The 11,267-nt window shown below is 39.5% G+C and overlaps 1 protein-coding gene across 1 annotated transcript in view; it reads right to left on the bottom strand.

Annotated features, from left to right (window-relative positions):
- Window positions 1–3,063: 3,063 nt before the first annotated feature.
- The window catches only part of LOC134212578 (uncharacterized), an 896,490-nt gene continuing 888,286 nt past the window's right edge, over window positions 3,064–11,267 (bottom strand). Inside the window, exons 25-26 of the mRNA XM_062690564.1 lie at window positions 8,734–9,323; window positions 3,064–3,923 (exon numbers count right to left, since the gene is read on the bottom strand). Coding sequence (XP_062546548.1) covers window positions 3,921–3,923; window positions 8,734–9,323 — 593 coding nt within the window. The 3' untranslated portion in view covers window positions 3,064–3,920. The remainder of the gene's footprint in view (window positions 3,924–8,733; window positions 9,324–11,267) is intronic.

Below are 11,267 nucleotides of genomic sequence, written 5' to 3'. Positions count from 1 at the left end.
GAATATCTTTAAACAATCTTACGATATCTTACGATAATTGAATTAATATTGAAGCTTTGAGTACCGAAAAGATCTTCTAAGCAGCTGTAGATCGCAAGTCCTGAACTCAAGGACAGTTTGGATTGCCCAGAATATCTTATTAGTAGCATACCATATCCGTTGACCTTCCGGGAGGTGTAATGGGTATAATTGAACAGATAATGAAGCTTTGAGTACTGAAAAAGAGCTTCTAAGCAGCTGTAGATAGCAAGTTCCGAACTCAAGGACAGTTTGGATGACGCAGAATATCGCAACATGATCTTACGATGTCTGTTGATCTCTCAGAGATGTAATGGATATGATTGGATGCATATCAAAGGTTTGAGTAGCGAAAAGAGCTTCCAAGCAGCTGTAGATTTCAAGTCCCGAACTCAAGGAAAATTTGGATTGCTCAGAATATTTAAAAGATATCTTACGATATCCGTTGACTTCCCGAGAGGTGTAATATTCAATTAATATTGAAGCTTTGAGTACCCAAAAGAGCTTCTAAGCAGCTGTAGATCTCAAGTCTCGAACTCAAGGATAGTTTGGGTTGCCCAGCATATCTCAAAACTATCCTACGATATTGTTTGTCCTCCCGGAAGGTGTTATGTATATAATTGAATGCATATTGAAGCTTTGAGTACTGAAAAACGATTTTCTTGCAGCTGTAGATCGCAAGTTCTGAACTCAAGGACAGTTTGGAAGACGTAGAATATCTCAAAACGATTTTACGATATCTGTTGATCTCTCAGGAGATGTAATGGATATAATTGAATGCATATCAAAGCTTTGAGTACCGAAAAAAGCTTCTAAGCAGCTGTACATCGCAAGCCCCGAACTCAAGAATAGTTTGGATAACCCAGAATATCCCAGAACTACCTTGTGGTGCTTTTATTACTTTCTATAAGATGTCATGAACACGGTTGAATACTCAAATAAACTTTGGGTAACGAAAATAAGCTGTAGCTGTAGCTGGACCTGCCAAGACCTGAACTCAAGGATAGTTTGGATGACTTAGGACATCCAAGGAGTATAAAAAATAGTTTATCGTACATCACAGTAGATCTGCGGATACGTTTAAATAAAAATCTTATTTTGAAAGAATACAATTCGCTGCCAATACACCTAATATTCAACGGTTTCATGACATTCTAGGTTGTCGTAGGGCCTTGATCGTCTATGTCTAATATTTTTCCCTGATAGGGGAGTTAATTTCAAGCAATTTTGCTGGAGATAAGGTGCACTTTTATCCATCGTGCGATTTTATACATCCATTTTTCTGTTGGTGTCATATATGACCCCGTGGGCCTGAAAGGTTTAAAATGCATGGGGGACCAAATCCCGTGACACGTTTTCCAAACTGTAAACCAACCTTTAAAGGCTCCAAAAATGTAAAAGATTGTCGTATCCTCTGAAGTGCTATTTGGAATTTCTGATGTAGTTTTTTACGGCTTTCATAATGCCTGAAGGATGACCGCAGCTTCCGCTAAGAATACCGAGCAGTGTTTTAGTAAGTAGTCAGTATGAATCTTCTTCGACGGCATCAGAAGCAACGCAAACACTACTCAACTTTTGACCTGTCTGTAAAAAATATTTCGTAGTCTGGCTATGGGATCAGCCTGGGCCCGGATAGGATTATTCTTGCGTCGACGTTTTAGGAAAAAAATCCGTTTTAGGGTCGCTCCTCCACCAGCTCCTTGGTCCCAGAGCATAAATTCACCTTCATGAAGCACATTCGGCCCGTTTTTTTTGTCAATTGTGTTTTATTTATTTAAAACAGTTTTCTTCTTTATAAGATCATTCATACACTGTTCGTCCGTCAAGATGCATAGTTTTTTTTACGCTGAATTCAGATACATATTCAGATTTTCTGTAACACTTCCAGTTTTTAAGATAAACGGATTTTTATTCACAAAAGTACGTATTTTCATAGAAATTTGGTTTCTGTCCTCTGTAAAGCTGAATTTTTGCTTCTCACTTTGAGAATAAAGTTTGAATTTTGTAGAATGGGCCTTGTAGAATGCATGTGGGTTATTGGGTTTCATTTGGCACGTACATTTACTGTGAAAAAATTCGGAAATTCAGCTTTACAGAAGAGAGAAACCAAATTTCTATGAAAATACTTACTTTTGTGAAATAAATTCCATTTTTCACAACAAATGAACGTGAAAAATAACATCCAACAGCCCACATGCATTCTACAAGGCCAATTCTACAAAATTCAAACTTTATTCTCAAAGTTAGGAGCCAAAATTTAGCTTTACAGAGGAGAGGAACCAAATTTCCATGAAAATATGCACTTTTGTGAATTAAATTCCATTTTTAACAACAAATTAACGTGTCAAATAAAATTCAACAACTCACATGCCTTCTGCAAGGCCCATTCTACAAAATTCAAACTTTATTCTTAAAGTGAGGAGCCGAAATTCAGCTTTGCAAAGGAAGGAAACCAAATTTTCACAAAAATACGTACTTTTGTGAAATAAATTCCGTTTTTCACAACAAATGAACGTGCCAAATGAAACCCAACAACTCACATGCATTCTACAAAGCCCATTCTACAAAATTCAAACTTTATTCTATAAGTGAGGAGCCAAAATTCAGCTTCGCAGAGCATAGAATCCAAATTTCTATGAAAATCCGTACTTTTGTGAAATAAATTCCGTTTTTCATAACAAACGAACGTGCCGAAAAAAAAACCAACAACCCACATGCATTCTACAAGGCCCATTATACAAAATTCTTGTTTTACTCTCAAAGTGATGAGCTGAAGTTTAGCTTTGCAGAGGAGATAAACCAAATTTCTATGAAAAGAAGTACTTTTGTGAATTAAATTTCATTTTTCACAATAAATTAACGTGTCAAATAAAATTCAACAATTCATATGCCTTCTGCAAGCCCCATACTACAAAATTTAAACTTTATTTTAAAGTGAGGAGCCAAAATTCAGCTTTGCAAAGGAAGGAAACCAAATTCCTACAAAAATACGTACTTTTATGAAATAAATTCCGTTTTTCACAATAAATGAACGTGCCGAAAAAAAACCAACAACCCACATGCATTCTACAAGGCCCATTCTACAAAATTCTTGTTCTATTCTCAAAGTGATGAGCCGAAATTTAGCTTTGCAGAGGAGAGAAACCAAATTTCTATGAAAAAACGTACTTTCGTGAATTAAATTTCATTTTTCACAACAAATTAAGGTGCCAAATGAAACCCAACAACCCACATGCATTTAAAAATGCCTATTCTACACCATTCAAACTTTATTTTATAAGTGAGGAGTCAAAATTCAGCTTCACAGAACAGAGAAACCAAATTTTCATGAGAATACGTAGTTTTGTGAATTAAAACCCGTTTTTCTCAAAAACTGGACGTGTTACAAAAAATCCGAAAACATGACTGAATTCAGCGAAAAAAATCTTTTAAGTACACTGAAAATGGTTGAACGGAGTGAAACACTGTTGACTAGTGTTATTGTTGGGCGCAGTTTAGCCATCACCAGATAGTGGTCAGAGTCGCCACGATATGCCCTGACGTCGATAATGTTGGAGAAGTGCCGTTCATCAATCAGAACGTGGTCGATTTGTGATTCCGTCTGTAGTGGTGATCTCCAGGTGTATCGATACGGAAGGCTGTGTTGGAAGTTGGTGCTGTGAATAGCCATAATCTTGGAGGCGGCGAAATCAATCAGTCAGCCGGTGGGCACTGAGCTTTCTAATAGTCGGTATAAACTCTTCCTCTTGGCTAACCTGAGCGTTCAAATTTCCTATGATGATTATGACGTCGTGGCTAGGACAGCTGTTGTTGTCACGTTCCAGCTGCGCGTAGAATGCGTCCTTATCACCATACTTCCAGTACTTCCGGAGTGTGGGCCATGGACGTTGATTATGCTGAAATCACTAAAAGTGCCTCTCAATTGAACGTTGATCCATGTGTACATTCATTTAAATCATTGAATATGTATCGAGTTCTACGGTAATTTATTAATTTGGTGAATTTAAATAACTGACCGATATTCATTGAGTTTAGAAGTGAGGTGACAAAAAAGGCCGATGGGCTTCATAAAAAAATTACCGCGATAACGGAACCTCGGGGGATCCCGGTTTGTTCTTTCACCGTTTGGGATTTTTAGCTTCTGGGCAAGACTCGCAAGAGGAGTAGTGGCGTAGCAGAAAATTGATCTAGGGGGGAGGGGTTGTGTTTCCTGAACATTTTTTTAATTCAAGAACGTTCGAAAAAAAATTTCTTCTGAAAATTTTGTCTAGGGGGGGGGGGTCATGTCCAAAACCACCCTCGTGGCTACGCCACTGAAGAGGAGCCATAGTTTTTTTTTGCAATGGGAACAGCCGGTCTGGCCTTCCATTGTTCCAGTAGGATGCCGGCCATCCATTCGTTATTAATCCCCTGAGGTGGGACCAACTCCCCACTTACCGGAAGACGCTTTACCCAACTAACAATTTTGGTGCTAAAAGCTTCAACTTCTAGCCTTTGGCTGTATAATATTTGAATAAAAGCAGCCAATGCTGAATAAAAGAAAAGCCTCCGCAAATAATCCCTTGAACTTCAACTCGACTATTACCCAAATATCTATCAGCTAGTCAGTTTGTGTCGAATATTTTAAATCTTTTATCGTTTATGCAGCTTTCATATAGTCATAAAACAGCTCTGTCTGAATAAGCAACAAAGCTTACCGGTTAAGAGCTCATGTAGGTATGTAACTGAGTTGCTTGTTAGCAACTTCCCATAATACGGTGAGTAGCATTCACAATGAAAACGTTTTCGCTGTTGTTATTGCACTAACAATATAGCGTAATGGCACTATAAATGAACTAACGAAACTTTTAGGCAACTTCTGTATCTTTGAAGATTACACAACGTTTAAGTAAACCTTATACTGCTTCTTTTACTAGCTTATCAGTATGGAACGTCAAAACCGCAATGTTTACATTTGATTTTTGTTGCCGGAGCTGTGTATGAGCTATTGATTTCTGTAATGCAGCTACAAAGGTATTTACCTGCTCTTATAGCAACTGACAAAGCGCTGTCATTAATGCTAGCAGATAGTGTAAGAAAACAAGCCATTTAGAAGCGATATTTCTGTTGAAGGCTACTGTTAAACGATTAGCAGCAGAGTATCATCTAAACAGATCGAGAAAATGTTACCTAAAAACAATTTCAGCGATTGATGATGCATAAAAGTTAGCCAACAGAACATGCTGATAGATGTTTGAATAATGGTTGAAATAATGCTGAAAGCATAATTTCTAAGCTTATGTGCTAAAAGCAGCATGTAGGCCTCTTTCTAACGTTTATACAGCATGAATCCGAAAATAGCGTTAGCAAAATAATCTATAGGGTATGCGAAGAAGCACATTCATAATTTTCTTTGTTATTTACATATGTCAAAGTGACGGTGATGATAGAGCAGCGGCCATTGAATCAGGAGATCAGGAATTCGAATCTAGGTAGCAACAAAATTGATATTTGAGTTTTCACAAAAAAAATGAAAAGATCTCCGAAATTTACTCTCCTCTATATTTAATCAAATTGAAATCAGTGGCTGTATAAAACTTATTTAACAGATTCAAACAATCTGAATAAGCGCCAATGAAGCGAATTATATTACTAAATGGTTTAGTAAAGATTGAGAAAAAAATGTGTAACATGCTGTAAAGTAGTGTGCAGGCACGTCAAAAACAGCTGAATAGATTCACCAGATTTGCTGGTAAAAGCATTGAATAGAAGTTTTTGATCATATGTATAGCACACATATTCAGCTTACAGCCGTATAGACGAGTTGATATAACATTTACATTGACATTAAATGTTAGTTGGGTAAATCTACTATAAACAAAGGCGCGAAATCTGCTCCCTGAATAAACTAATCAACCGACAACCCCAAATGTGTAACACTGCTGAAGCTGAATAAACTTTTCAGATTGGTATACAAGATTTGCATGATTAAAAAATATTGAATTTTTATCACGTTCACCAACCCAAATTAGGTTGTGAATTCATTATAAACAAGTAGAGTTCACTTCCAACCATTTGTTAGAGTTGATTAGCTCATAATGAACAGAAAATTATAAAATATGTGTATTTGTGAAAATTAAAATAGCCTTTACCAAACATTACGCACGATTTTTTTGGATTGAGACTTGAGAGGTCTCCTGCTCGATTGGAATGACACTGACAGTAAATTTGGAATGTTCAATCAAAGTTAATTGCCTATTTTCCGGGTATTGGACCAGCCGGCTTGACCATGAGTTTGCTATGTTCTGAGAACTCAGATGTGAATATGTACATTATGTGGAATATTTTGATTTGAAAAATGTATTGGGCGTAACCACTTTCCATCGATGGGACTCGAACCCATGACCCATGGTTAAAAGCACCAGTCTAGTGTACTGAAACTGGTGCTTTTAACCAACTAAGCTACGAAATACCTGAGACGAGACCTGCAAAGACGCTGCTTCTTTTCTCTTGTTTTGACACTTGTTCTTCTTTTCATCACAGTTGACCATCGAGTTTCAACTGTTTACTTGACTGTTTCACCTAAGCCCCAGGTGGACCCTTCTGAGCACAATAAAAGTGTATCCAATTCACGAAATATGTTAATTCATTTTCATAAGGATTTTTATACCGGGAACAAAACACAGGTTTATTACTGATTATTAACAAGCTAAACGGAAGGTTTGGAATACTCGTTAAAGTAAAAAAGTCATGGTAAAGCAAAAATGATGTGGAATATTTTATTTGGGATACCAATACTTTCACTCAAAAAGCTGCTGGTTGCACCTGACAGTTCGTGACAGCAGTTGACTGGCAGCAGCTGAAGTTACATTTTTTCCTCTTTGCAGGTCTCGTCTCAGCGAAATACCTCCGTCGGCCTTAGCAACGCTGTTACTTTTGTTAGCAAGCGCTTCCAGCACTTTACCAAAGCGCAAAACGTTGAAGCTTTGTATATGACTTTGCCATTGATAACAATTTGGGATATGTTTGTCTATCTATTACCAGTATTTAAATGAGCATAGTCACTAAAATAAAAGTTTAATAGAAATGAACGAAATGCGATGCATACTCTATATAACTTCTAGTCGCGAAAGTAAAACAAAATGTTTATTCGATGAAACTTTTCTTAAAATCTTTTTCATAACAATCGCAATATCTCTCGATTTGCAACAATAACAATGTTAATTTGGCTCACATTTTGACAGTTCTCAATGCTCGATTGGCTCAAAATGGCCGCTTTCGCATATCTCTCATTATATTTATAATGTCTGGCGGCTACACACATTCTTCATCAGCAAATGCACTGATCAAGTAGAGGTTATGTGTGCTTTGCCACTTGCCAGTCGGTCGTCAAGCTGAGATCTGACCGCATTGCGTAGGTAAGAGAACGGAATTCAGGCTCCGTTCAATCAAAGTTGATTGCCCGGATATTGGCCCACTCTTACTGGGACAATAATTTACTATGTTCTGAAAACTCAGATGTGACTATGTACATTATGTGGAAGATTTTGATTTGAAAAATGTATTGGAGGTAACCACTTTCCTTCGGGACTCGAACCTGGTGTTTTAACCAACTGAAAGGCAGTTTCCGGTGGATTCCCACACTCTGGTACACTGCCGTGTGGTAGTTTGGCAACTACTAAACACGTGCTGGGCCAGTGTATAAAGCATAACTCCTAGTAAAACAAAAAAAAATGCATCATTTGGGATTTAATTTTTTGGAGCAAATTTGGAGTATCATCCGGAATAACAAATGTTCCTCAGTTTTGACCTCACATTGCTACGACAAACGATTTAGGATAAGTCACTGTTTTCTTGAATTAATTTCTAGAATTGGCAAGTTCTCCAGACATAACAAAACTACCGGAGAAACTTTCGGTGGTTTAAGTTGTGGACCACTGCGTGTGTCAATTCGTCGAGCCGAGTCGATTGGTAGGGGAAGGAGGGGCAATATGCCCTAGATAAGTATTAAGTATAGACAGCTTTTATGCCTTAGCTATAACGATTTTCATGGGTGTTTCTACCTCATGCAACAGTTAAACAATATAGCTATCTGATGCCATATTAAGATTAGAAAAAATCTCAATCATATTGATAACATTCACATTTAAAAAAAGTGGTGATATTTCGCAGTCGGAAAACTCAAAAGGCAAAACGCCTTTTGGCAGGCAGCTCTTAGGGATCAACGCACCACGCGTCGGCGACACAGCATTCTAGTATGGACAGTGCGTGGAGACGCGTAGTACACTGTAAGTTAGTTCCACTAGGGCGTTTTGCCTCGCCGAAATATTAAATGTTTCATCAAAATGTGGAAAATCTAGGTTTTTCCTACATTCTTTTCTATTATTTTGACACTTTTTTTGTCTAACCCACAGAATTTTACATCGTTTTGTTAGGGCTATCTCAAACATGGTAAATATAAGTCGTGTGCATCGGGGGGTGTTTTGGGGTCTCTTCCCCTATATAACACGTCGGGTCTTCGGGCCTGTTTGGGGCGAATATATAATCTTATTCTTATTCGTACTTAGTGTACGAGAAAGGCAAAAAGATACGATACCCGGAAGAAAGAGTAAACCAAAAAGGCATCCATTCCCAGAGCACTTCACCGCTGTCGTTATACCAAGTGGACCCAATCGCGGTAAATCAAAATCCCCCAACCATTTAGCTATCTACTTCTTCCGATTCTTCGATTATTACTTCATGAACACTGTGGCAAGATGAAATCAGTGGCACTTTTTGCGTGCACGGGGGAGGTGGCGGCGGTGGCATCGTATGTTTCATTGTGTCACCGGATCCCTGGTTGGTTGCGTTATCGATTGAAGGACCGCCACTACTACTGCTCCCACTAGAGTTCACATTGTTGTTACAACTACTATTAATACTACTATTACTACATGCACTAGGGCTGCCACCAGTTGGCCTCAGCTGGATAGGTACTACGGTAGGCACCTCAGAGGTACGGTTCAGTAGATAGTCCAGATCGTGCGATATGCGATCCAGCATTCCGTCGATGCGATCCGGATCCTCGGCCCCGGTGACGGTTATCACCGGGGCCGTGGAGGGTGGTCCAACTGGTTGAACGGGCGCGATTACCGGCGCCGTTGTTTGCTGCTGCTGCGGCGATGGGTGATGTTGCAGAACACAATGTGATGCTGCTGGAGGTGATGCCGCTGACAGATGCGCACCGGATATTGAATCCAGCACAGGTGGTGAAACTTTTTGGCTACTATCAGTGGTGACAGGTTCGGAGATGTCCAAACCTTTGCTTCGGATTCCAATTATACTGTCTGAAATATAGAGAGAACAGATGAAACAAATTATTGCTGACGTTGTATGTGAAGCGTTTATGATTGTTAAATGGGAGAACATGCTCTGTATTTCAGTTGCTCAAAATTTGTTTGCCTAATATGAGAAATATGGCAACGTGAAGCCATTAATCGAGAATGAAATTAACTTTTCGGAATCCGTATTGCTTATGTCGCATTAAATCTGTCTGCAAACTTAGGGTGTTTTATGAAACTTTTTAATGAGCAACCTTTCCGGTTATATAATTAGTGGTAAGATTATGGACGCAAATAACAGCATAGATATGAAGCCAGGATTGTTAGTGGTAGGAGTGTTGCAGTATTCGACTTTTTTTCCGTACCTCTGTGGGACTGGCCCGTTGATGCCCGTTAGTACTGCCTTTGAAAGTCATTACTGAAGTATGCCTTAATGAGATAGCTGATACCGTCGCAAAACAGACTCATTATAGCGCACCTTCAACATGTGCTCGTGGCATAGATGCTGTAAAGGCAGAAAAAAGAGTTGTGAGGACAGTTGGGTTATCGTTGGAGGTACTTCTCTCAGTTTGAAGTTTACTACTCGCAGGATAAACGGAATCAGTGGTGATGCTTTTCTTCTGCATCAAAAGAGATGAGAAACAGGCAAAGTAAAAAAACAGCACTTTAATGAGACATGTCTCATTTAAACAGGATCCATGTGTCCGTCCTCGAATGTTAATTATTTGCACGCATTACAACCGAATGACATGGTATTTCGTAATCAAAGTTTGTCTGAAGCGTTTTGCGACCCCGATCAACTATGCAGAAGATGGGCCCGATTGGCTGCTTTCTGCATCGAGTCTAATGTTTGTATAGAAAATACTATGGGAAAATATATGTTCTTTACATTATTGTTCACGGATGCTTCAATTTATCGTATATTGTGTAACTCATGAGTTAATACGTCAATAAATAATCTTTTATATGCCGAAGAATATACAATTCTGGAACGTCTATAAAAAGGTTATTTCGGTTCAAAGATTGATGTTTCTGCCAGTATTTCCGGGTTATCTATAGTCACTTCACAGGCGGATAGAACAATAGAATATGTACACTTCTTCTTCTACTTATTGGAATTACATCCCCACACTGGGACAGAGCCGCCTCGCAACTTAGTGTTCACTAAGCACTTCCACAGTTATTAACTGCGAGGTTTCTAAGCCAGGTTACCATTTTTGCATTCGTATATCATGAGGCTAGCACGATGATACTGTTATGCCCAGGGAAGTCGAGACAATTTCCAATCCGAAAATTGCCTAGACCGGCACCGGGAATCGAACCCAGCCACCCTCAGCATGCTTTGTAGCCGCGCGTCTTACCGCACGGCTAAGGAGGGCCCCGAATATGTACACACAACAGTTCAAATGGATCCAATTGAGCCGTTGATCCAATCGAGCTAGTGTTTCCCAAGGCGCATACTGGAACCCAGATTATATGACATTTTTACTTTTCGGAAGCCTCCTTTCAAGAGGTTCGGAAGCCTCCTTTCAAGAGGTTTGGAAGCCTCCTTTCAAGAGGCTCGGAAGCCTCCTTTCAAGAGGCTCGGAAGCCTCCTTTCAAGAGGCTCGGAAGCCTCCTTTCAAGAGGCTCGGAAGCCTTCTTTCAAGAGGCTCGGAAGCCTCCTTTCAAGAGGCTCGGAAGCCTCCTTTCAAGAGGCTCAGGCCTTCTTTCAAGAGGCTCCGGAAGCCTTCTTTCAAGAGGCTCCAGGCCTCCTTTCAAGAGGCTCAGAAGCCTCCTTTCAAGAGGCCTCGGAAGCCTTCTTTCAAGAGGCTCAGCCTTCTTTCAAGAGGCTCAGGAAGCCTCCTTTCAAGAGGCCTGGAAGCCTCCTTTCAAGAGGCTCAGAAGCCTCCTTTAAAGAGGCTCAGTAGTCTCCTTTCAAGAGGCCTCAAGCCTCCTTTCAAGAGGCTC

The sequence above is a fragment of the Armigeres subalbatus genome, chromosome 2 (genome assembly GCF_024139115.2).
Source record: "Armigeres subalbatus isolate Guangzhou_Male chromosome 2, GZ_Asu_2, whole genome shotgun sequence".
Lineage (NCBI taxonomy): Eukaryota > Metazoa > Arthropoda > Insecta > Diptera > Culicidae > Armigeres > Armigeres subalbatus.
The sequence above is the reverse complement of the archived record's forward strand: the minus strand, read 5'-3'. Positions and strand labels throughout refer to the sequence as shown.